Source organism: Panthera onca, chromosome A2 (assembly GCF_046562875.1).
Source record: "Panthera onca isolate mPanOnc1 chromosome A2, mPanOnc1 haplotype 2, whole genome shotgun sequence".
NCBI lineage: Eukaryota > Metazoa > Chordata > Mammalia > Carnivora > Felidae > Panthera > Panthera onca.
Window position 1 is genome coordinate 135,170,145 of NC_138340.1, and position 26,978 is coordinate 135,197,122.

Below are 26,978 nucleotides of genomic sequence, written 5' to 3' on the forward strand. Positions count from 1 at the left end.
AAGTTGGAGATTATTATATTTCAGTTGTTCCTCCAAACCTTACAGTTGTGTTCTTTGGCCTGAATGTTGGGACAGAATTGGTAATCGTCTGGTTTGATTCAATGTCAGGTATTGCTGGGTGAGTGAAATGGACAGACAAGGAAGTCAGGAACTTGAGGGATTGTCAAGGAGGTGGTAAGATGATGAGCCATGGGTTCTAGGTGGGAGAGGGGAGGGAGGGAAGGAAGGTAAGAAGGGATGATGGATTCATTGTTTCTAAAAAAGTGCCTATGGAGGGCCTGCAAGGTGCTAGACCCAGTTCTAAGCACTAAGTACATAGTGGAGAACGAGACAGCCAACAATTACAGCTGTAATGGAACAGTTATAATGGAGAGGGGACATGGTTGACAAAGACAATTACAGACTGAGGTGAGTGTTAGAAAGTCTGCTATGAAAGAGGGTAACTGGGAGGGGCTGCAGAGGAAGATGTTACAGAGGAAGAGCTAATTCAGAGACCCTGGGTTTGGAAAGAATTGGATAATAATGGAAAGGAGTTGGGGTGTCTGGGTGGCTTAGTAGGTTTAGCATCCAGCTCTTGATTTCAGCTCAGGTCATGATCTCACAGTTCGTGAGATTGACTCCCACGTCGGGCTCTGCACTGACAGCCTGCTTGGGATTCTTTCTCTCCCTTCTATCTCTGCCCCTCCTTCACTTGCTCTCTATCTCTCGCTCTCAAAATCATACATACATACATATATACATACATATTTAAAAAGAGAAGAAGAAGAAGAAAGAAAAGGAATCCAGGGTGAATGAAGGGAAGGTTGGAATGAGATGAACTTGAAAAGGCAGGCAGCTTTGTCCTTCAGGGCTTTTCAGGAAATAAAGTGCAGTGGGAATACATTAGCATATGTGAAACAGAGGAGGGATATAATCTCACTGATGTTTTTATTAAATTATTGGGTACATTGCTGAAAATGGAGGGCGAGGGTGGGAGCAGGGAGTCCAGGTAAGTTATAATAGCAGTCCAGGAAAGAACTGATGAGGGAGGGCTTAGAATTAGGGGTGGCCATGGAGAAGTGGATGATTTTGAGATATATTTGGACAAAACCCACAGGATTTGACTAATGGCCAATTTTTTGGCTCTACCTTTAAAATATATTTAGAATCCTACCACTTCTTACTGTGTCCACAGCCATCCCTAGTCTAAACCATCATTATCTCACACTTGGACTATATTAACCTTATAACTGGCTTCCTGATTTCACTCTTGTCTCCTTGCATCTACTCTCCACAGAGCAGCTAGAATGAGCCAGTAAGGCATAAATTAGATCATGTCATTCTTTGGCTTCAAACCTTTCATTAGTCTCTTATGTCAGAATTTAAACTCTAAAGTGACCTACAAGGCCCTACATAATTTAGCCCTTGTTTCTGTTCTGGATTCACTGTGCTCCAGCCACATTGGCTTCTTGCTGTTTGTTGAACATGCCTGACTCATTCTCACCTCAGGATCTTCACGCTTGCTGGAATCTTCCCCAGGAATGCTCCTTTTCCAGACACTCTCATGACTTGCTCCCTCACCTGTTTCACTTTCTTATTAACTGTTACCTTCCTACCTTTCTTGCCCTGCCTTCCGTGATATGTGTATTTAAAATTACTTCTTCTTGCCATGCCAGCATTCTCTAGCCCCCTTCCCTGCCTTGTTTATCTCCTTAGAACCTATTACTACCTTATGGCGATATATATTGCCACATGTATCATTTCTCTCTATTTATTTTTTGCTTAATTTCTATCTCCACTAGAGGGTCACTTTCAGGAAAGTAAAAATTTTGTATCTGTTTACTACTGTATCCCAATAGAATAGTGCCTGGTGCATAGTAGCTTCTCAGTAGTTACCTGAAAAATGAATTGCTGAACAGACTGGATATGGAAAGAAAGAAATTGTATTCTCAAAAAATGTGATACGTATGAGTCCATGGGTTATTAGCCTGAGCAGCTTGATGATGGTCAGAGAGGAAGACGACTAGAGGAATAACAGATGTTAGAGGTCTGTTTTGGCATGTTAAATTTACCTCCAGGTGGAAATATCATGAAGTCAATTGGATATGTGTCTGGAACTCAGAGGTGAGGAGTTTGGGAATTCTCAACATATGTATAGGATTTAAAGCCACGGTATTGAGTGAGATCATGTATGTAGAGATGTAGACAGAGAAGAAGGAAGGCTAAGAAGTGACCTTCAGGGTCTTTTAACACTGACAGGCTAGGTAGAGGAGAAACATCCAATGGAGCACTAAGAAAGGGAGGAGGAAAACCAGGGGAGTGTGATGTCATGGAAGCTAAAAGAAGAACAAAATTTAAGAGTAATAGGTGTGGCCTGAGAAAGACAAGCACAGACAGTAAGTGAAAAGGATAAGACACTGGTGGTCTTAGTAACATTAAAGAGGAAGGTTGGTGTGAGCAGTGCTATAACATAACTGGAGATCAGTATGTTATGGTCAGAGTTGCATATTTTATATGAGACATGGACATCTAGATGTCAAGGTCTAGAGTTTGGCTAGGTAGCCTTGGGTTAGATACCTAATGCAGTGGAGGGATAGTCTTTTGCTTTCAGATAGTAAAATAATTGAGAGTCTAGGATAGTACATGGGATTTTTACATGGACTATAATAATCTCCACTGAGGCTAGGGCTTGAGGTTAAAAGTAAGAATATGCAGTCAGGTGCCCAAATCTTCAGTGTCTGAGGGTCTGTTGCCTGGTAGAAAACAGGATTGAAGGATGGCGGCAAGTGCTGGAACATCATGGCATGAGCTTCGGAGGAGCAGGAACTGCTTCCCAAGGGCAGGGCTGAGCAGTAATGGTTAGATGTGCTTTGGGGAACGAGGAGAAGCCAGTCTTACATCCTTCCTGCTAGACACAAGTTTTGTGGGTCAAATTAACAGCTGAAACAGGAACAGTGAGCTCAGGCTCGTGTTGTGTAAATGGTTCATGGGTACATCGGGGAATTTGTATATCATGGCCTCAGGCTCCAGCAGGGTAGAGTGGAAAGACCTGGGAGGAAAAGGAACACTGGAAGGCAAAGTGATGACAGAGCAGTGTGGGGGTTTATGTCAAAGGTTGAGGTGCTGACCTCCCGCCTGTTGCTTTATAAAAGAATCTTTCCTAATTCTTAACTTTCAGCATGACCATGTCATGAGATGCCTGCTCGGGCGAGTATTTGTTAGCTGTGCCCCAGATAACCAAATGAGTTAATCTCCTGAATAGAGTTATTTACCATTACCCCTGTGAACGTGGAAGGGTGTGTGCCAAACACAGTTATTGTGGTTTTGGCATAAAAAGGCCTTTCTGGCAGTAATTGTTGGCCGGTATGTTTAGTTGTTCGTTGAGGCCACTCCTGGAACAGGAGAGCAATGCCATGTCATCACAGAGGGAAGGATGCTTATCATCCTGTTTTCCGTTACTGGGCCTGCTTCCAAGCCATTTGAAATATGCATCACATTGTTCGGATTTGTTCATGATCTCAAGGCCAGGGCAAAGCCCTATTTGAAGCTGTTTAAGATGATAAAGAAAATGTTTTACTCAAAGTGTTACCTGTCAGTTTTGAGGAGCGTACAAATTATTCTTTTCCCTAAAACAGGATGGGGCTGACTTCTTCCCTGCCCTTGTCTCCAACTTCACCCTTGCTGTTCTTGAAACTACAGTTTACTATGAGTTTAGAGTAGGGAAATTTTACACACACATGATGACATAGATAATACAATGGTACTATCAGACCCTTGCTTTTATGTATTATTTATTTTTTGAGGGGGGGGCACAAGTGAGCAAGGGGCAGAGAGAGAGAGAGAATCCCAGGAGGGGTGGGGTGGGAGGGCGAGAGAGAAGGGGGAGAGAGAAGTAGGTCTCACCCGAAGAGAGGCTCACATTCACTGGTCACGGGACTTGAGCTCACCTGAAGCGGGGCTCATTCTCACCCAATGTAGGACTAGAACTCACACACCATGAGATCATGACCTGAGCCGAAGTCAGATGCTTAAGCAACTGAGCCACTGAGCCACCCAAGCGTCCCAAGAAGAGAATCTTCTTGAAGAAGATTTCTAAATTCTGACCATGCTTGTTTTATCCTTATTTGATTGAGGAACAAATAGAAGAGGGCATTTTATACTGAAAATATTTTTGTTAGGATCTGCATAAACGTAAAGCTTGTCTTAGTCACTAGAAAATTTAAGGAAGATTTCACTTTCGGGAATGTGTGGAGTGCAATTTTGATGAGAAAGGTAATTATTTAGGTAACCTTCCAGCCCTTTGAATCATTATAGAACTGTCATCAGATGATTTGCCATCATGCCTACCACTGGTATTTCTCTCTTCAGGTATCAGTGATGATGGGTATATTTTACATCATGTGCTCAGTTCCATGAAGAACTAGTTAACTGGTGATTTAATTGTCCAGACAGGTCATGTATTGATCATGTCATTTTTCAATAGATACAGCTTAATATTTTCCTTTAGATTAGCTCTGAAAATGACATTTTCTTATTAATGTATGTTTAAGCCTCAGACCATTGCATTTTATAGTGGTCTGTGTAAATGGAACGCTCATGAATCTCCCAGGACTCTGGTAAACAATTCCATCTTTCTTTTCATGGCCCTTAGTATCAGTAAAAATCACTGACAAAATAATAACCATGCAATACAGAGTGTCTTTTCTATTTTATGTTTATGCCTTTATTTGAAACTATAATTAAATAATGTCAAACTTGCAAATATAACAAAATAGTATCTGCTGTTTGAATATAATACAGGCCAAATTCTATAAACTTTAATTAAGCCAAGCTTGCATTGACCTCAGTAGGAATCTGGTTGAGGATCTCTTTTAATTACCCCTGTCTTAAAATATGTAAGAATTTTCACATTGCTTTTTTCACTAGTAGAACAATGCATGGATAGCTAAACTAATAAAATGTTTAAATAGATACAAATCAAACTTGAAAGGTTTAAACTGTTGTTTTCATCCTGTAAGTCAGCTGAGAAAAAGCATACAGACTGTAGTTCTAAATTATGTCCATAGAGTATTTCAAATCCAGTGAATTAACTCTCCTTTTTTTTCCTATTTGAGCTCATAAATGTTAACCTCAGAAGTGCCTCAGATTCTTCCACTGAAATAAACTTGAACTGACAATAGCCAGATGATGTAAAATTGAAACTGAAATTCTATCCTTGGCCCATCCCATGTTCTTCCCCATAGGTATTAGAAGACTCATAGGAGAGTTAGTGTTTTCACTGCACGTGAACTGCAATATTTGGGCAAAACAGGGCATATAAATTTCTGACTGCCAGGAGAAAGCAATTACCAGCATGGAGAAGATAGCTGGCAGTAAATAAACAGAGCTATGCTAGATAGTGAGTGAGTTTAAAGATTTATTTAGAATGACTTAGCTTATAGAAAACAGGCCTTGTATTTATCATATATCTTCATTCTTCAAGTTTCTTAATATAAAGGCTAATTATACCACCAAAACACTTTTTGTACGGTATTTTAAAATGAAATAAATTGAGATATGCTGTATTGGACAGCTAAAACCAAGAACAAAACTAGTCACTCATAGCAAAACAAACAGCACTTTGAAAATGCAGTATACCTGGATAAACATTATTTAAGGATAATGGCTCTCATTTGTCAAGCTCCCATATTGTGTCTGGGTGCACTGTGAGCCAGGTGTTATCCTGCTCTTGCAGGTGAGAAAAATCAGCTCACTGGGTGCTCAGAAGCCCCACTGTCCCTGGATGGGAACCCAGACCTGATTCCAAAGGCGGTGGTGCTCTTAACTTATGTAATGTGCTACCTCTCCCGTGATGAACCCTTTCCAGCAGCCCCACTGCTTATCCAGTGCCTTCTCTTTTATTTTGAATACAAGTGCCATGGGAGCCTTTGTGGCTCTGGAGAAGAAGCAAGAGGAACTTTTATGACAGAAGAGTTTTCTTACAAAGTAGTCTCATCTAAGTCTAAGCCCACCCCCTCCTCCAATGCTAAGGGTTAGAGAGGCAAGTAACTTACCTTACAGTCGGTTTAATTCTGAAGCATCCTTCAAGGTGAAATAATATTCTTCACACCACATCTATCTGTGGACCTACTTTGCAATTCAGGTGGAGGAGATTTCAGAAGTGGGATTCTAAACTGTGGTTTATCTGAAGTTGGATTATTATCTTGATATCATTATAGGACTCAAGTACAGTGTATTAAAATCTATTAGATCACATTATTTTTTGAGGAGATTCTCCAAATGTTGTTTATTCAGACATCAATACCTTAAGGAACTACAGAGTCACTCCCAACGGGAAGAAGTAATTGTGCTTCAAAGACAGTTTGAAAATAGAAAACAAAGTCTAACTGATGAAAATTGAACTGTTCCTGACTTGAGGAATTACAAGTGAAAAGGACAGCTAATGAATTTCTTGTGTTTGAGGAAGCAACTTTAAAATATATGTGTGCATACACACACACACACACACACAGACAATAATAAAAACAGTATCACTGCCCTGAATTAATTTTAAGTAATAGTAAATAGTAATACATTAATTAAAAATTCTGTCATCTTTGAGGCGCTTGGGTGGCTTAGTAGGTTAAATGTCTGACTTAGGCTCAGGTCATGATCTCCCGGTTCTGCTGTCAGTACAGAGTCTGCTTCAGATCCTCTGTCTCCTCTCTCTCTTCCCCACCCCCTCAAAAATAAATAAATAAACATTAAAAAAAAATCTGTCGTCTTTGTTCTCCTTCCTTTCTGAAAGAAATAAAACAGTATAAAGCTGTAGCCCCCATGTGACCACCACTCACACCATTTACCTCCCCTGAGGCACCAGCAACTTTTCCAGTTTGCTTTCCTTACATATCCATAATGCATACCCATATAAATGATATGTAGAATTGTATGCATTTAAATATTTAATTAGATGCTATATTCTACAGCGTATTTCTCTACAGAGTATTTCTTAAAATTGCTTGATATTTTTCTACATTGAGATATATTAGGCTTAATTCACTCCTTTTGCCTGCCGAAAGCATTCTATCATATGTAGATACCCCACTTGATCTGTCCATTCCGCTGTTTATGACAGTGCTCCCCATCCTGTGTGAATATCACAGAATGTAACTGTGCAGAAACTCATGTGAATGATTTTTAGGAAACAGAGATGGAAGCATAAGAATTGGGTTATAGGGTAGGCCTTTCTTATTTTTTTATTTTATTACAGTCTGCCAAATCAGTTGTCTGTAAGAGATGTTACGTTTTTCAAATGTAATATCACTATGAAACTCTTCTTATGAAGACCTTTTACTTTTTCTAATTTATTCCCGTTAACCAGGAGTTCGCAAATTAGAGCCTAAGGGCCAGATCTGGTCTCCTGCCTGGTTTTGTAAGTAACTGCTTACTGCTGCTTTCACGCTACGGTGTCAGAATTGAGAGTTGCAAGAGACAATATGGCTCACAAAGCCGAAGATATTTACTCTTTGGCTTTTCACAGAAAAAAAAAAATCTACTGACCCCTGTAATAATAGTATTACCTATTATCAATCTATTTACTTTTTTGTTTGGCTTTTTAAGTGATTTAATATTCAGCCACATAAACAAATAAGTAAGATGATTTTAGACTGTGATAGAATCAGTGGAAAAAGGTGATGTGAGTGGGATGAGGACATTAGATAGAGTGGTAGAGAACGTCTGAGAAGATGCCATATGAGCCTAGACCCAGGCGATGAGGAAACCAAGGCTCAGAGAGGGTAAGTAGTTTGTGCAATGTCACTTGGGTAGTAAGTAATAGAAAAGAGTGAGTTTTAAATTCAGGAACAACTCCACATATGGGGCTCTTTCCTCTGTAATACAGCTGTCTTCATACATGCATGTAAGCACAGAACAAAGCAGGTAGGTAAGTGTTGTAGCAGAGAAGCCTAAGCAAAATGGTGTAGTTGTCCTGGGCTTGGCAGGCCAGAGACTAGGGTTCTGATGTGTTGAAATTTGGAATCAGTACTGATGACTGGGTTTGAATCATAGTCCCAGCACTAAGTTTGGCTGAATCACTTAAATTTGCAGCCTTCATTGTTTTTTGGTGGGGCGGGGGTGGGAGGGAACTCATCTGTAAACTGAGGAGGGTGTTTGGATGATCTCCATGGGCTCTTCTGGCTCTCACTTTCTATGATGCTGTGACTTTAGGAGGTGGCATTTGATCTGGGCTTTGGAGGGTGGGGTGATTTTGACAGGCTGCCTTGTAAATGATGGGAAAAGGTATTCCAGGTGGTGAGAACAGTTTGAGCAAAAACACAGTGGCTAGTAACTGTAGAAAGAATGCTGGGAATGGTGTATAATAGTCTGGTCTGACAAGGCTAGAGTTTAATCCTGTACAAGACAGAAGAGGCAAGATACATCTGGCACTGAGCTGAGGGAGGGTCTGAAAGTTATGCTTAGGAGCTGGGGACTTTAACAAGTAACTTTTGTAACTTCTGTAACTTTTACAAATTACAAGATTTGAAAGGTCTTGTGTCTTTTCTTGAGCATCTCTGTCCAGTGACTGGCCTCTGTGTATGAACAGCTCCAGTGATGAAGACTTCTCTAGGCCATCTGTTCCATTTTCATACATTTTCATACTCTAAGACAGGTTTTCATTACATTGAGTCAAAGCTTGTGGGTTCTAACTATACTTTTTCTAAGGTGTAGATAAAATCATTGGAAGATTTTTGATGGTAGAGGAACATGTTCAGGGATATATAACCTGAGGGCCTGAAGTAGGCCTGTTGCAGCACACGTATAATATATACACCAAAGGTAGAGATAACTTTTAAAAGCCTTTAGAAAGCATTCCATTCATGAAATATGTGTGGAACACCTACGATGGGCCAGTCAGTAACCAGGAATCTAGTGATAAGCCAAAATTTCTACTCTCACACTCTTTCCTGGCTCATGGGGAAGATATAGATCATTGTGACAAGGACTCTGGAATTTGGGGGCAGGGGTGCTTCACCAGGCAGATAAGAGGTAAGGAGTCAAAGGGCAGGTAAGGGTTCCTGGAAGTTGAGGAGCTGTCCAGATTGATCAAGGAGGCAGAATGGAAAGCACTTCACACAGGGTGAGCATGGAGATAGAAATGAGAATAAATGTGACCTATTTAAGGAACTAAAAGCTGTTCGTGGCGAGCTGGCACAGTGGACAGAGACTGGTCATGAGGAGCTGTGTGTGCCATGCTAGGGATTTTATATTCTGAATTTGATGAGAAACCAATATATTTTTAATTGCAGTATAAATGACATATAATACCCTGTTAATCTCAGGTGTATATTATAGTGATTCAGTCTTTTTATACTGAATGAAGTAATCCCCATGGTAAGTCTAGTTACCCTCTGTCATCAGAGTTATCACAATGTTATTGACTCTGCTGCCTGTGCCTCACATTACACCCCCATGACTTATTTATTTTATAACTGGACGTTTGTACCTCTTAATCCCCTGCCCCTTTTCCTCCCACCCCCAACCTTTCCCTGCTCTGGTAACCAACAGATTGTTTCCTGTATCTGTGAGTCTGTTTCTGTTTTGTTTTGTTTGTTCATTTGTTTTGTTTTTTAGATTCCACATGTAAGTGAGATCATAGAATATTTGTCTTTCTCTGATTCACTTATTTCACTTAGCATAACATTCTCTAAGTCCATCCACGTTATTGCAAATGGTAGGATTTCATTCTTTTTGTGGCTGAGTAATATTCCATTGCATATAATACCACAATTTTTTAGGTGCATTTATTTATTTTGAGAGAGAGAGAGAGAGAGAGCGAGAGAGCGTGCTAGTGGAGGAAGGGCATTGTACTCCACTGTCAGTACAGAGCCCGACACAGAGCTCAAACCCACGAACGGTGAGATCATGACCTGAGCTTAAGTCGGACACTCAATGGACTGAGCCACCCAGGTGCCTCTAACACATCTTCTTTTTCCATTCATTTAATGATGTACACTGGGTTGCTTCCATATCTTAGCTATTATAAATAATGTTGCAATGAACTTTGGGTTGGTATTTTCATCTTCTTCAGATAAATACCCAGAAGTAGAATTGCTGGATGGAATGGTAGGTCTATTTTTAGTTTTTTCCATACTGTGTTTTTCCACAGTGGTTGCACCAATTTATATTCCCACCAACAGAACACAAGGGTTCCATTTTTTCCACACCTTCGCCAAAACATGTTGGTTTTTGTCTTTTTGATAATAGCTAATCTGATAGATATGAGGTGATATCTCATGCTGGTCTTGATTTATATTTCCCTGATGATTAGTGATGTTGAGCATCTTTTCCTTGTGCCTGTTGGCTCTCTGTATGTCTCCGTTGGACAATTTATGTTCGTGTTCTCTGCTCATTTTCAGAGTGAATTACTTGTTTTTTCATTTTTTTTATATTAGAAGTCAGTATTCTTTTTTTGCATTTTCTTCTCTAATTTATATTTGAAATTTTAATTCCAGTATAATTAACATACAGTTTTATATTATTTTCAGGTGTACAATATAGGGATTCAACAATTCTGTACATTACGCAGTGCTCATCATGATAAGTGTACTCTTATTTTTAAATTTAAATTCAAGTTAGTTAACATACAGTGTTGTCATGGCTTCAGGAGTAGAACCCAGTGATTCACTTCTTACATATGACACCCAGGGTTCATCCCAAATACTTTCATCTATTTCACCCATTCCCCTCATCACCTTCCCTCTGGTAACCATCAATTTGTTCTCTGTAGTTAAGAGTCTATATTTGGTTTGTCTCTTTTTTTCCGTTGTTCATTTGTTTTGTTTCTTAAATTCGAGATATGAGTGAAATCATATGGTATTTGTTTTTCTCTGACTTACTTCACTTAACGTTATATTCTGTAGATACATCCATGTTGTTGCAAATGGCAAGATTTCATTTTTTTTTAACAGAGAAGTAGGTACTCTTAGAAATAATTTTTCCTGGGGACACCTGGGTGGCTTGGTTGAGCGTCTGAATTCAGCTTAGGTCATTATCTCACGATTTGTGAGTTCAAGCCCCACATCAGGCTCACTGCTGTTAGCACAGAGCCCACTTCAGATCCTCCATCCCACTTCTCTGCCTCTCCCCTTCTTGTGCTCTCTCAAAAATAAGTGGAAATGAGGGGCGCCTGGGTGGCTCAGGCGGCTGAGCGTCCGACTCCGGCTCAGGTCATGATCTCGCGGTCCGTGAGTTCAAGCCCCGCATCGGGCTCTGTGCTGACAGCTCAGAGCCTGGAGCCTGCTTCCGATTCTCTGTCTCCCTCTCTCTCTGACCCTCCCCCGTTCATGCTCTGTCTCTCTCTGTCTCAAAAATAAATAAACGTTAAAAAAAATTAAAAAAAAAATAAGTGGAAATGGGGCGCCTGGGTGGCTCAGTTGGTTAAGCGTCCGACTTCAGCTCAGGTCATGATCTCGCCGTCCGTGGGTTCGAGCCCCACGTTGGGCTCTGTGCTGAGGGCTTGGAGCCCGGAGCCTGTTTCAGATCCTGTGTCTCCCTCTCTCTCTGACCCTCCCCCATTCAAGCTCTGTCTCTCTCTGTCTCAAAAATAAATAAATGTTTTAAAAAAATTAAAAAAAAATAAGTGGAAATATTTTTAAAAATAATAATTTTTCCTCCCTAATTTATAGAACATACATATACTCCTTTTAAATATATTAGAACATATGGAAAATATGAAGGAAGAAATAAAAATCATCTTTAATCTCACTAATAATAAATAACAATTGTTAAAACATTTTGGTGTATTTCTAACCAAGTGTGGTTCTGTGCATGCATAGATAGAGAAGAAAAGCATGATCTTATTGCAAAATATAGTTTGTATCCACTTTTTAAATTGTAACATTGTGTGTCAGCATTTCCTAGGCCATGTCATTAAAAATTATTTGAGAATTTAACCTCCAATGTTGATACTTAATAGCATAAAAGATGACTGTGTCTTTTTATACTTGAATGCCTCACAATGGGTTAAATTAAGTTGCTTGCATTTTTCAGTATTATAAATGATGTTGTGATAAATAGCCTTGTTTGTAAATATGTATTCACATCTGCCTAGTTCCTTGGGGCCATGTCAGTGGTTGCCTCTTCAAAACAGGAGTGTGGTGGACTTAAGTGTGTATATTTGAAAAGCCATTATGACAGCAGTGTGAAGGGTGGATTGGAAAGAGGTGATCCAGAGAGGCAAGAACAAAAAAGATGCTATTTGAGCAATTTAGCCCATATATAATATAAGAGTATAAACTAAGTTATTGGCAACAAGGTCAGAGAAAAGAGCACATGGTAAGATTCTTAAGGTGTTTGCTTGTTTGCTGGTTGTATAACAACTTTCTAGGAACTTGATGAAAGCTATCAGCATTTTGTACATAGTAGTTCATGGGTTTAGGGACCTCTAAGATGGCTGTAGTTGGTAGGGCAAAGAGAGTAACAGGAGTTAATGGTTCTTTTCTCTGAGAGAGGAATACCTATTGAAGAGAGAATAGGTTTGAAGGGTTGGTTTGGGGAAGAAGAATTTATGAGCACAGTGTTAGATACGTCAGGCAAAACTGTTAGGGAGATAGTTTATGAATGGATTTAATAGCTTAGGAGGAGGTCAGAGCAGGATGTGAGAATGTGGGAGCCATCTTCACAATAGTGCCTGTATTGAGACAGAGACATTGGACACAAGACATTGGACACAAGACATTGGACACAGGATTGCTCTATTGGACACAAGAGCAATCCTGGATATCAGGGTGTTTATGAGAAGAGTACTGGATATAACTGGGGAGACTACTTACTCCTATGTAGGAGGCAAGGGGGAAACTAGAGAAAGAGTGAGGGGATAAGTATGGAGAAATCCAGAAGAGAATGGTGTTGAGGAAGCCAAGAGAGAAAAGAGTTCTAAGGGAAAAGTCATCAAACTGTCAAACGTTGCCAAGGTCAAGCAAGGAAAGAGACTGGGGAGTATCCACAGGAGCAGTGTGGGTCACCTGTAGATGTGGGGTGAGCAGAGTCCGAGGAGCTGTGGGGTGGAAGCCAGAGTGCAGCTATGCAGTGAGGAAAGAAGGGAGCCGAGGAAGCAGAGCATGCATGGCTTTTTTCTAAGAGACCTTCTTGTGAGGGGCTGGGGACAGCAAGGTGATAGCTGCAGAGAGGTGGAGCCAGCGGAAGGCTCACTTTTCCTTGTTTATGTTAAACAAGGAAAGCTAGAATCCAAATTGTCATATGACTTTGATTACTTCTCCAATGTTTGCCATTTGCCATGTTTAAAATCTGTTATTGGTGATTATTTTTTCGGATGTTGTGTACCATGTCGAAGCTTGCCGTGAAAGTGCTGCTGCCCAGACGCCTAGTGTCCTGCTTCAAGTTCTGTTGAAACAGGCTGAGACTCCTGTGTTTGCTCACATGGTCTCACTGTGTCTTGGCGAGACTCCCTCTCAGTTTCTAAGCTGCAGCGTGCTACTATTTGCTGCTACGGTTTTAAAATTACAGAATAAGACTTAAGTCCTTGAAGTTTGACCTTACCTGAAGAATTGGTCAAAAATGACAAATGTTTAAATGTTGCAGTTCAGAGAATGTCTTTATTGTGTTGCCAAACGCTGAATGACAGAGAGCTTTAATTCTAACGAGCCCTAATTAGAAAGGGGGGGGGGGAATCAAAGAGTGATGTCAACCAGAATCAAAGTGAACCAGAACAAGAAATACTTTTATTGGTTACAGAACATTGACGATGTGTGGTATAGTCTTATTCACTTCCTTTACTTGCAGTGAAAATACTGCAGGCTGTCTCTAGGGGGTTCAGATAGTCTTACCGAACACATAATCATTTTGATAGGTGTTTTTCATTGGTAATATGATGCTCTTTGGGACTGCAGAAAATTATTTATTTTTATAGATATGCTAAATGATTCTTGGCTCTAAAAAACAAAATATGGCAAATGTTTCTAATATAGGAAGAAGTGGATAGTCAAGGCAACGTATCCACTGGTTTCTTAACAGTGAGTTAGCCATTTTTTGAGTATTATTTCTCTCAGCACAATTGCTTTAAAGATGTTGGCATCAAGAAAAGAGGGCATTGTTTTATAATAGAAAACAGTTATCCATATAAAATATTAAATAAAGGATATATACATGTACATATACATCAGTGCATATGTACATACACATACCATATATGCATATGATTTTGCTGTATAAAGAACCTGGTTATCTTTCTGTAAGATAAGATTTTATCTGAAATTCTTGGCCCTTTCTTCTTTGTTTGCTTTCTAGTGAAGTTCATTATTATATCCCTTGCCTCCCTTTGGACCACTCTTCCTCCCCATCCTGTCTAGAACCTTTAGGCCATTGCGTTAATCATTCTTTCCTAATTCTAGACAACTCTTCTTGCTCTGTGACTTTTTACTGAATCTAGTCCATTCTGCCCAGCCTCAACCTCACTATTTGACATCTTTGCTATTGTACCTGGGCTGGTGAGCACTGTTAACTAAAACTTGACAAGGATGCCAGTTGTAGTTGTGAATTCATGGTCCCCAATTTGTTAAGCCCTTGAGATGGCCTGAGCAATCCTACAAATCCCTTTCTGGCTGTTCTACACTGTCACCCCCATCTTCAAATTTCCTCCCTGCCAAAACTATTCCCTCAGTTTTGGAAAATGATCTTGACTCCTGTTTTCTTGAGGCCACCAGCAGGAACTCCTGAACAGCAATCCTTTCTGCTACTCTCTACAACTACCTGCACATTTTCTCAACCCGTATCGCCTTCTAGTTATTTTCCTGCTTTTTCTCCTTAACTTTGTCACCAGGCTGCTCCAGGGAATAGTGCTTGCTTGCTTACCCTTCTGTTCTCTGGTTTTCATCCAAACTTCTCTTACCAAAGTTAACCTATTAATGCCCATGAGATAGTGTTCAATCTTTGCCTAATTTGCATCTATCATATTCTAACATTACTGAGCACCACTGCTAAGCGTCTTCCTCCATTTTTATGAGACCCCCTCACTTATGGATTCTCTTCCACCTTAGGGTTCTTACCAATTCAAAGCTGCCATTTTCCTAAAATAGCAGGAAAAGATTTGAGCATCTAATGCTTTACAAAATAATAATTGGTATGAATACTTATAATTCAGTATTACCTATACTTCTAAAATTATATTTTTTTATCCTAAATATATTACAATTTGGTACTCATTGTACTTTTAGAAAATAGGAAATCTATATTAATCATCCTTGATTTCTTCTTTCCTAGTTGATGAAGGAGTTCCCCTTGCTGAGCATGTTCAACATCCATGAAAACCTTCTAGAAGCACTTCTGGAGCTACAAGCATATGCTGATGTTCAGGCAGTCTTAGCAAAGTATGATGGTGAGTCCTTGGTTATTTTCATCTACTTGAGGATTTTTCTTTTCTTGATGTATTTCAATGATTGGATTGGAAAGACCATTTCAAATAGTACAGCACTTTGATAACTATCCACTTACAGAGTTTTCACCTACAGTTTTATGATGGCATTTTTAAAAATCTTAGAGTTTAATGGTTGGTTTTTAGTGGGGGCCAGAAATGTCATGTGGCCTGTGCTACATTCCTCTCCTTCCCTCCCAGTAGGTTCCCCTTGTACTCTTCCCATCAACAAGAGCTATGCATGCTCTGCTTTATTGCCTCCATGGTCAGGAATCACTCAGAATCTCTGCAGGCAACACAGATCCTGTTAGGACAGCCCTGACTGTTCGAGTCCTTGCTGCGACCCCACATCAGGTGACTGTGACCACTACCTGTTGGTCATGTTGATCCTTTGAAGCAATATAGAACAGCTAGTGGCCCTTACTGCAGCCCTTATGATAGCTTAGTAAATATTTAAAGATAAAATAATGTGCCCTTCATCCCAGGTCTTCTCCTCATTAGCAGAATACCCCCCATCTCTTCACGTGAAGGGCTTTGAAATCCCTTCACCGTCTAGGTTACTTACCCGTGAGGTTATTCCATTTTGCCTGTTATTAATAAACTGACACATCTCAAAGATTTCCAAACTCTTGTGTTAATATTGCCATTGTCTGTGAATTCACTAATTGATTAATTGCAAAAGAATTACCCACCTAATTACCTGCCATGACCTAGCTACTGGAATCTCTGCGGAATTTTATGCCATTCTACCTTATTTAATTAACTCTCTCCCCAAAATAAACATGTTTGCTTATAAAATGGACATTAGGGAGTGATTACTTTTGTCACAAACTAATTTTTTGCTTTATGAAATATTCTTTTCCTTAGTAAAGCATCTTCAGTGCATTTAAAGAACCATTCAAATCTAACTTCCCAGGAACTCCTCAAACAAATAGAACAAGCCATTTTATTTTAATACAGTTCTTCATAAGGAATCTCTGAAGTAGGTTGGAGTTGTCCTCTCCTACAGTTGGGGAAACTGAGCATTGGGAGACTGTTTTAGTTTTGTTTTGTTGTTAATTCTTGCTCAAATCAATGGAAACTATAAGCCCTCAGCCAGTGATGGCATTACTTGGCCTGTGTGAACATAAGCACCCTGTGTAACAAGATACATGCTACCTAGTATGGAACTGATTTTAGAAAGACAGAAAAGTATTTGTGGCATACTTTATAGTAAACAAAATAAAAACTGTTTGGCCTTCATGTCAGCTCACTTTTGTTCTCTGTTTATTTGCTGGAATCTCACTATTTGTCTGACCTTGGGAATCTAAGCCATAAGACTAGCTTATAGGCAAAATGCTCATACATTGAGGGTCTTTCGGTATAAAAGGAACCCAGTACCATGCACTGGGTTCATGTGGCCATGCACCTTTTTTAGATCCTACCCTGTAGCCATCAATGCCATAGCAAGGGTTCAGTGCTCTCATCCCTAGTGCTGACCTGTGCTCAACCTGGTACACCAAGGCTTAAGAAAAAAAAGATGTAACTGGTAAAGCCTTTGATATCTCAAATCCCATAAGGCTCCTTTCATGACGATCTCAGTTCGTTACAGAAATCATCAGCTTTGTGTTATAAGACCGATTGTAAAATAGAGAAATGAACTCATTTGGAGCTTTCTGTCATCTCTGTCTATCCCGTTGCACAGCCTCTGTTCCACACCAACCAAATGCTGATTTATTAGATTCTGATAACATATGTTCACATTATTTGTTACAACAGCCCGTCCCACCCTCCACTAAAACTTGGCTCACGCTTTGCAAAATTCCTTTGTTGCAAATGGACAAACTCACCATACCAGGGCCCTTGTGTTGAGCTTTGTTTATGTTGTGTACCTGGCAACAGACATGATGTTCTTATTCATTATTCATGGAAAAAGAGCCTCATTAGTGGCAGGACACATACTGTTGCTGAGATGCCTTGTTAGGGGTTTTGAGTTCAGCAGTTGTCAATAGACTGCAGATGACCTAACCCCGACTGAATTCTGGAGGGTGTTTTGGTGCGGACTTGGCTCAGGCCTCAGTCATTTACAGTAGAAATATAATGAAGTGGCTGCTGAAGTTACTGTTCTTGTAGAACGAGCCGCAACCACACAAGACTTTTAAAAAACATGCCTCTTGTTCCTCACCCCATACCATAAAATGGGCTGTTTCAAGTTCATCCCTCCTGCTTTTCCAGGAGACCCAGAGGATCTTGACTGAATTGTTGCCTCATTTTCTGGCCCTGTACAAGGTGTGGGTGCTTTAGAGAGCTTGGAGTACAGACAGCAGTTAGGGGCGCCCTGTTCTTTGCCCTGGTTCAGATGTCATCAGTCTAATCTATGAGATGCTGGAGACAGCACTTTGAATCCCAGCCTCTCCATGCCTGTTCACAGAGCCACACCCAGAGCAATAGGATTATATGTTATCTTTGCAAGTTGGAATGCTCTTGTTGGGTAGTTGTTTCTTGGATGGTTTATGGGTACAGTCCTTCTTTATTACTTTTGCTCAGTGGCTGAATTTTTTAAAGAGTGCGTTGGGAAGTTATGACATAGTGGGGTTTGTACTGCTGTTCTGACCTTTGCGAAAGGATTTAGAAGTATGGCAAGGTGCAAGGGGAAGCCAACACGTTCGAAGAAAGGAGAAAGGTAACGTGTATCCCTTTGCTTCAGTCTTTTTGTTCTTCATCTTTAAAACAATTTTTTTTGCCTCTGAGTTTTAAAAGTGACATTCACAAACTCCATTTGCAGTGAAGCACATGGATCCCTCGGAGGATTACCGGTTACTTGGTCATACCTCTCTGTAATCTGCCGTCTAATTTTGATTCTGCCCTTTAGATATCTTCTCATGTTATGTTATTCCAGCCATTAGTCTGAAGTGCTGTCTTGCTATCCTTAGGAGTTTTCGTACTCTTTTCAATTTGCTAACTCACATTATGGGTGGGCAGTTTTTATCCAGGTGGTTGATCCTGCTCTTAGAGTCCTTCATACAATGACTAAAATAACTGTGGCAACAGCTAGTATTTATTGAGTTCTTACATTGTGTCAGGGTCAGACATGATTCTAAGCCCTATGCAGATAAACTCATTTATTCTTACCACAAGCATAGGAGGTAGATACTATTATTAGCCCCATTTTATAGCTGTGGTAACTGGAACAGAGAGAAGTTAAGTAACTTGTTCAGATGCAGAGCCCAAGACGTTAAAGTAAAGCCATGGAGATGATATATGGTGAGAGAAAAGAGATAAACTGAGGTCAGTCTTTGTTCAGTAAGATATGAATTTCATGAAGAAAGGAAATCCAGGATAAAAAGAGGTGGTCTGACTCTAGGCCCTTGGTCTTAGCCATCTTGCTTCCACTGTCTCTGCTGTTGGCAGTATTTTTTATTTTTATTTTTTATTAACACCACTCTTATTATTGTTATTATTAGCTATAGTTTACTGAGAACTTACAATGTGCCAAGCACATTATACACGTTCCTCTAATATAATAATAATGTTACCTATAACATCATGCACATTACCTATAGCCCTCAATAACCTGCAAGGAGGTAGTTATTCCATGTTAGCAGATGCAGAAACTGAGGCTTGTGGATTTAAGTAACTTTCAAGATCACATTCTTTGAAAACTGCAGAACTGGAATTCAAATCCAGGTCTCTCTGGCTCTAAAAGCCCATGTGTTTTTCATAAATGTAAGCTTTGCTGAAATGACTTGCTCTGCTCCTCTCACTACTTTTAGAAAGGCATGAATTAAGCGGGCTGGAGCCATGGTGCAGAATTTCAGTGATGCCAAAGTGTCTTTTAAGATTCTTTAAGAACGTGGTATATCTCTATTTGCTTGTCTTTCTGAAATTCTCTTCAAAATCTGGCTTTCTATTTTCAGTCACCTTGTGCCTGATTTCTTTAGTCACAAAGATTTGATGTATGGCGTTCATTTAATTGGAGATTTATCAACTTTTTTTTTTTTTTTTAGTCATACATTAGCTATAAACACAGGAATGTTTTTAAGATCATTAAGTCATCAGAACTTCTTTTAGAACAATTGAGAAAGTTGTTACAAGCTTTGGGTTGCCTTTCAAAGGTGCTTATAGACCACCTATGTTGAAAACCTAAGTCTCAAAGATTAGGGTGGCGATGTAGAAAAGAATTCATGCATTTTTTATTCATTATCACTTGTGCATTTCAATTTTAGAAGAATCTTATAGAACAACTGAATGTGAACTTGAGTGCTATAAGATACCTTTGGGAGTGTCTAGTTTTGTTTGTCTCTAGTCAGCGGTCCTTGGGGACACAAAAGGCAGTCACAGATGATGATGAAGAGAACTTGCCCGGTGCCAGCCTGCTGAGATCAAGCCCTAGCTCTGCCTTTCACTAGCTGAGTGAACTTCAGCAAATTACTTAGTCTTCTAAGCCTTGGTTTCCTTCTCTGGAAATGGAATCAAGGCTTAGAAAGGCTGAGTAACTTGCTCAAGATCACACAGCTGGGAATTTGTTGTGAAGATTAAAATAGTTAAACCATGTTAAATGTTTAGAACAGTGTGGGGTACACATTAAGTATTCAATAATTCTTAACCATTGTAAAGAGCCAGGATCACCACTCCTGAACTTCACCACTGTTCTCCATCAGTTTTGTTCAAAAGGAGAACCATATATAAAATGTTAGTTAAAATGAGGGAATAAGAGCCCCGTCTTGTGCCCCCCAAAAAGGCATTGTGTGGCCTACTATTAAAATTAATTATGGATCTAGTAGGACAGGTAGGTAGATAGATATTTGATAAGAATGGAAATGTTTAGTTTTATCTACAGATAATCCTTAAGCTTTTGGAAAGCCGATAAAAAAAAGTGCCAGGAATTTCACTCTGATCAAAAGACAAATTGTTTCAGCCTTGGGGCAATTTGCACCAATGGAAATACAAATCCAAGTTCTTCTGGATATTTACTCCATTAGATCATTCAGTGATTGCCCTAAATTTGGGGACAGAAATTTCCCTGTGAGGGACAACTGGTCTTTTATATAGTCATGAATGTTATATAAATGCAACAGCTGTGTCAAGACCATTTTTACTGGTGCCATCGAGCCCATCCTAAATTAGCACTATTATCTGCTATCTGGTAATGTGCAGAGGGTATACTTTTAAGAACAGGACATGTTTCTAACACTGGGGGAAATACTTTCATCTCAGTAGATTGAAAACAGAGGTTCTAAAGAAAGCACTGGGGAATTACTCTATGTTGAGACTATTCAGAGATTAAGCTTTTTGCTGATACTGTTTTGCAGAGTCAGCATGTAGTTATAAGCAAAAATTTCGTAAACTTTGTTCATTGCCCAAGGCCTTACAACTAACACAAGCTACTCAACTATCATAACAGTTCCTTTGAAGTAGTCACTGGATACTCTCTCTTTGCATGAGGCTATCTTCCATTTATGTTTAAGGAATGGGCAAGAATAAGAGGGATTTGAGATGCCAGGAAGACCAGTCAGTAAAATCTGTATTTAGGCCATCAGTGTCAGGCTTTGAACGTCAGGCAGTCCAGACCTCCAAAACAGTGCTTTTCAGTCAAGTGTATAGTTGTGAGTTTTGATGCCATAGGCACAACAGCTTCTGAGATGTATCTACTACAAAATTAAACTGTATTCAGGAAAGAAGGTTTGAAATGTATTCAGTCCCTAGTGACAGACTGTAAGCCCAGTCTGGCTCCCTTTCCTGGGCTGGCTCTTATGGAAAAGGTCAAGATACCAAGGCAAGTGTTGAAGAGCATCCTTGTGTAAAAGATGGGCAAATGAATCACATAGCTGCTTCATTGGAGGGGAAAAAAAACCACAATATATCTATATATATCTATCTATCTCAGCACTGATACCATGGGCTATGGTTTCAGGCTGGTAAGAATGAATCACTGAGAAATGATGGCCTTTTATAGCTTTGTACGGGGTGTCCTGCTGACTTGGAAACCAAAAGGTAGATCTGTCAAGTGGACTAGGCCTTTGAAGTTAGCAAATGATTGTCATATTATATGCAATGAGCAGGAGTTCTAATGATAGGTATTATTTCAATAAAGACTGTATGCATGAGAAATTTCTATTGTCTCTGATGATGGAAGATTTTTTATGAATGCATACGTATGTAATTCACATAGTTGGCACTCAAACAAACCCTCTAAATTTATATTGGCTTTCATAACCCTATTGCCTCGTTATCGTAATTTACCAAGGTAACATCCCTCCCCAGCCGGCCGTTACCATCCCATAAACTGCCGTGCTGGACTCCAGGGCACTAGCCACAGAAGGGCTCTCTGACACAGACCTTCTGGGGTAATCCAATCCAAAAGTTGCAAATAACATCTGGTGTTTGACTTTATAGCATGAGATGAATTTTTCTGGGTGTAGTTGAGTCTGTGTTGCCTGCCCCTCCCCCTGCCCCAAATTACTAAGGTCATGTAGTATTTCCCTGATTGAATCATTGAACTCCCAGGTGGCATTTCTTTTTGAGGTTCTGGTATAGGAATCCTTTTTATTTTTTCAGTGAAGCTTTTCCCTTTGGTTGAAAGGGGACCTTGGATTGGCTTTTTAAAGGTGGGACAAAAAGACCTCAGACTGTCTTAAGCCAAACCAAACCAAAACAAAACAAAAAACTAAGGACAGAATTCCACATTTCTGTTCTTTTCTTTGTATCATATCATGTATAGAAGTAAACTCAGAAATTTTACTGAAGAAAGCCACATGAAGGACAGCATCACATAATGGGATAGTCATAATACATCTCATCCAAAAATAGGTTAGGAAAGGGAAATGGGCTGCATTTTTATTTGTTTTTAATTTTTGTTTGTTTGGTCATTCAGTTTATGGCTCCAAAAGTGTCTGTCAGGACCAAATGTGTGGATTAATGTAAACTTCCAGTGTATCAATATGTTGCCTGACCAAGAAAAGGGTTGTTGTTGTTGTTGTTTGTTTATTTTATTGAGAGAGAGAGAGTACAAGTGAGTGGGGGACAGGCAGAGAGTGAGGGAGAGAGAATTCCATGCAGGCTCCGCACTGTCAGCTCAGAACCCAACACGGGGCTTGACCCCATGAACCATGAGATCATTACCTGAGCCAAAGTTGGACGCTTAACCGACTAAGCCACCCAGGTACCCCAGGGATACTTTATATTCCATAATCTTAAATGACTATAGAGAGTAATTAGGGGTTTTTTTTTTTCAAATTAATTCAGCAAGGCTGCATCAGGTCCTTATATTGAAAATATTAATTTTTAGGTGCTTTCAGATTCAGAGATGAGTATAACCTATTCTGTGTTGCCAAGAAGCTTTCAGTCTGGTGGAGAAAGATGTAAAGAAACCCAAACCAAAACCAACCACAGTAAATTGAGGTGAGACGTATCAGTGCTCAGTAAATCTGTTTGAAACATGCTGTAGAGGTACAGAGAAAGAAACCCTTTGAGAGTAAGCCCCGTGTTCTCTTCCCAGACACTCGTGTGTGAGGGTAGACATTCAGAACAGCTGTAGTGAACGAATGACTTGTTAGCTGGAGATGCCCTATGACGTAGTGTCCTCATTTGTGAGGTGCTGTGGGACTTACTTATGCTGTCTGCTACCCTTGAAAACATTGTTTTAGAATTATAGATATGAAATTGACCCTCCACTGACCTAGCTCATGCATAGGAACAGGAGTGATCCTTTTAAAATTACATCTTATTATTATTGTAGATGAACAAAAGGAAATTAGGTCAAAAAGATGATCACTGAAAAAACTGTTCTATCTAAAGTTTTGCCCCATGGGTTTTCTGAGACACGTCAGATTGACAGTTTTACTCATAATTACATAAATTTCCCTCAAGATTATTACACTGAATTTCAAGTTTGATATTATGAGCATTTATGACTTTTGAAAACTTAAGAGTCATTCTCCCTGAGATGACCTTTTCTTTCAGTGGCCTCATTCCCATACAGGGTCCTAGGGAGCCAGAAGAGGTGTGGTTTGCCTTCCCTGTTTTTGGCCAAAAACCCTTCTACTTTCCTTCAACTTTGTCAGCTTGTACTCTTGCTTTCTTCCTGCCTCACTTTTTAATTCCACTGCTGTTTCAAATAGACATCTAGATTTAGAACACCAGTACCGTTTCACCCATTTTGCTAAAACTGCAGAAGCAGTGATAAATGCAGTACACATGTTGAGAAATAACAAGTTTCTGGCGCCCTCCTTAAACACCCATCAGTACTGACACTTTTGGCTTCCAGAAGCTAAATTAGGTCTAAATGTTTACATATCAAAGGGAGCTAATATCAGGTGATTTGAGATGTTAGTATATTAACCTAAGATTTCATTCAGCAAACACAGAACCACCAGCTATGTTTTAGGCAGTGTTTTGGATTGTGGGTACAAAGTGATGAAGAAACAGTTTTATTCCTGAAACTCACCATGTAAGTAGGAGAGGGGAGTAAGAAAACAATTGCTGTAAAGACTGCAAGGGAAGCCTTCCTGGTGGAGGTGGAGTCTGAATTGAGCCAGACAGTGAAAATACTAGAGACAAAGAGCTCATGGAAAGGTTCAGGAGCAAGATTGACCCAGCCTGCATGGAGTACTCCATGTATCCTATAAAGCAGAGGGATGGTGGAAGGCTACAGCAAAGGGCTGAATACGCTTTGGGCAAGTTAGGTAGGGACCAGATCTCACAGAGCTTTGGACCTAATTCTATAGGCCCTGGAGAGAGACCATGCATGAGGCAATCTCAGCAGAGATGGTCTCCAGTCTGACCTCAAAGTGGAGAGAGTGGCACAGTGGATTCATACTATTTTTTTGACTTGAGGTGGTTGAGGGATGAGCACATGATGTTAGAAGCACTAGAGGGAGTGGAAACACATGGTGTTAGAAGACATCAGGGAGTAAAAAGCCACTGAAGAGCACCGGTGAGGTGGTTTCAGATGCTGCAAAGAAGCAGGATTCTATCAGGGAGATATTTGCTCAGTTTTTCAACCAATCAGTGTAAAAGAGTTTATTAGAGTTTGGTTTTTAATCTTTAAACAACTAATGGGAATCCCAGTACAGAAACTTTTTTATTTCCTGGGTTATTAAAACTTATTATTTTAAGCTATAACCATATAATTTAATTTGCTTTCTGGTGATCTCTTAACTACAGGAAATTGAGGCCTATGTAGACGTTAGCATATACCTTAGATAATCTGTTAGGGGGGTGTAACTAAGACACAGTTAGAGCCTGCCAAGACTCATGCAGCCCATTAACATCAGGTAACTTCTGCTGAGTCATAACAATGACACGGGGAGAAAAAATGTGGAATGGGGAGCAGGTGTGAGTGTCCACCTAGTCCTTAAAGGTTGTGAATTTAGAGAGTGCAGTACAGGATGTGAATGCCTGTGTGTGTGGATCTACAAGTCTCATTTGCCAAAAGCAGAGCATCCTATAAATCCGTGCTTTGCTGACACTTCAGTTAGCACTAAAGTGGTCAAAGCCTAAGAGTAATTAATATGCTGAATTTAATTTTTACCAAAATGGAAGAACCTTAAGAGAAGGAGATCATGTTGTCTTCTTATAGCTCACAGTCGTAAAAGTAGGGAGCATTAGACAGATTTCCTGAATCTAAAAACAAACAAGTAGCAACAAAAGCCAAAAGCTATGCCCTTTTTTAAGTTAGAGGAAAGATAAATATAAACCCCTAACTTGAGACTCAATAAACAACTTTGTGCTGACACCATTTGGCAAAGGAAGACACAGAGAGTTTTAAGTGGAGAGTGGTTCAAGAAGGATGGGAGATATTCCCAACTGGAAGAAAATGTAAAGGAAAACAAATGATTAAAGTATATGAAAGGTCAGAATGACAAATAGTTAAAGTGGGGTAGAGCTTGTAAGCAGGTATTAAAGGTGGCTAAAGTTCAGAGGAGGCAAAAGTCTCAAGACTTTCTTTGTGAGGCTGTTTTCTGAGCACAATGATGCAGAAAGTATAAGGATTGTAAGGGGAGTACACGCAAGCATCACAGTGACAGTATGGGGTGGTGACAAGAACCTGCTATTGAGAGACCAGTCTGTTACTAATTAGTAAGTAAGCTCATAAGCATTTCACTTAGCTTCTCTGGTCCTGTATTTCTTCATCTGTAAAATAAAAGATTTTATTGACCTTCACAGTTGTGTGCTGTTGTCCAATTCTTTGATCTATCCTGTAGTTCTCCTATTTGGAGAAGACAGTAATGTGTTTATAAGTTGATGAGAATATGCCTTTATTCACTCCTATATTCTGTTTGTCCTCAATAATTGTGATTCTCTTTTTGTTTTTTTAGAATTTCAGCAAATAAGTCAATACCAGTAAAATTCTAGGAGATGACTATATGTGGTTTATTAACATTTAGGAAAGAAAGAGGTGATTGAAGATCTAACATGGAATTACGAAGGAAGTTGTGCTAAATAAAAACAGACAAGATAGTGGATGTGAAAATATTTGTGGTCTATACAGTAACATTTAAATGTTTCTTATTAATTTAAATGGCCATTTTCTACATATTTCTGAATTAGAAGAATGCCATAGACATATCCTTATTTAATTAAAACATTTGATAATGTTTTGAATGCTACCTTTTTAGGTAATGTGGAGCAATGTAGTCATAATAGCTATTGTATCTTTAATGTTTATTTTTGAGACAGAGACAGAGCATGAATGGGGGAGGGGCAAAAAGAGAGAGGGAGACACAGAATCTGAAGCAGGCTCCAGGCTCTGAGCTGTCAGCATAGAGCCCGATGCGGGACTTGAACTCACGGATCGTGAGATCATGACCCGAGCCTAAGTCAGACACTTAACTGACTGAGCCACCCAGGCACCCCAATACCTATTGTATCTTTAAGAAATGGTATGATTTAATGGTATAAGTGGTATATATAATATCTATTATAGCCATTAATAAATGGTATGATTTAATGGTTTAAGTGGCATATATAATACCTATTATTACCATTAATAAATGGTTGTACATTCATCATTGCAGACCATTGCAGATTTAGGGTGATCTCTAGAATGTCATTCCTGGATCCTTTCTTTGGTATTGCCATGGTCAGTATTTTTATAAATCAGACCTCGTAGACAACGTGGCACAGTTCAAAATCATGTGCTGTGGGGACAGCTCATATTTGTTTTAACTATGTGATACTGGCATATTTCTTAACCATTATATGTCTCGCTTTTCCCATCTGTAAAAGAGGGCTAGCAGTTAAGTCCTATCTCAGAGCTCTGAGGATTAGGCAGAGTAATGTGTATAAGTGACTAACACCAGCACCTGGCATTTAATAGGCCGTTGATAAATGTTAGCAGCAATTTTGATGATGATAACAATCATATGGGGAGGAAGGTATGCCTATGGATTGTATGGCACAAAGCTGTGGTTGGTAGCTTGAGTCAGAATGATGACTAATAGGCTGGAATGACATTCTGAAACTATTAATTAAAAGTCAATGGTTTAGATTTCATTTTAGGATTTAAAATGTAATGGAATCAAATATGAAATCCTTCTTATAGGTTCATAAATTTTCATGGTTTCAGTAAAAGAGAAAAGATTTGGCTTTGGCTGAAATTAATTTGATAGAA

At 39.5% G+C, this 26,978-nt stretch overlaps 1 protein-coding gene across 10 annotated transcripts in view; it reads left to right on the forward strand.

Moving 5' to 3' along the window:
* Window positions 1-26,978, forward strand: part of ST7 (suppression of tumorigenicity 7) — a 268,935-nt gene that overhangs the window by 193,415 nt on the left and 48,542 nt on the right. For all 10 annotated transcript variants that reach the window (XM_078440197.2, XM_078440188.2, XM_078440192.2 and 7 more), the window contains one exon: window positions 15,235-15,349. In XM_078440197.2, the coding sequence (XP_078296323.1) occupies window positions 15,235-15,349 (115 nt within the window). The remainder of the gene's footprint in view (window positions 1-15,234; window positions 15,350-26,978) is intronic.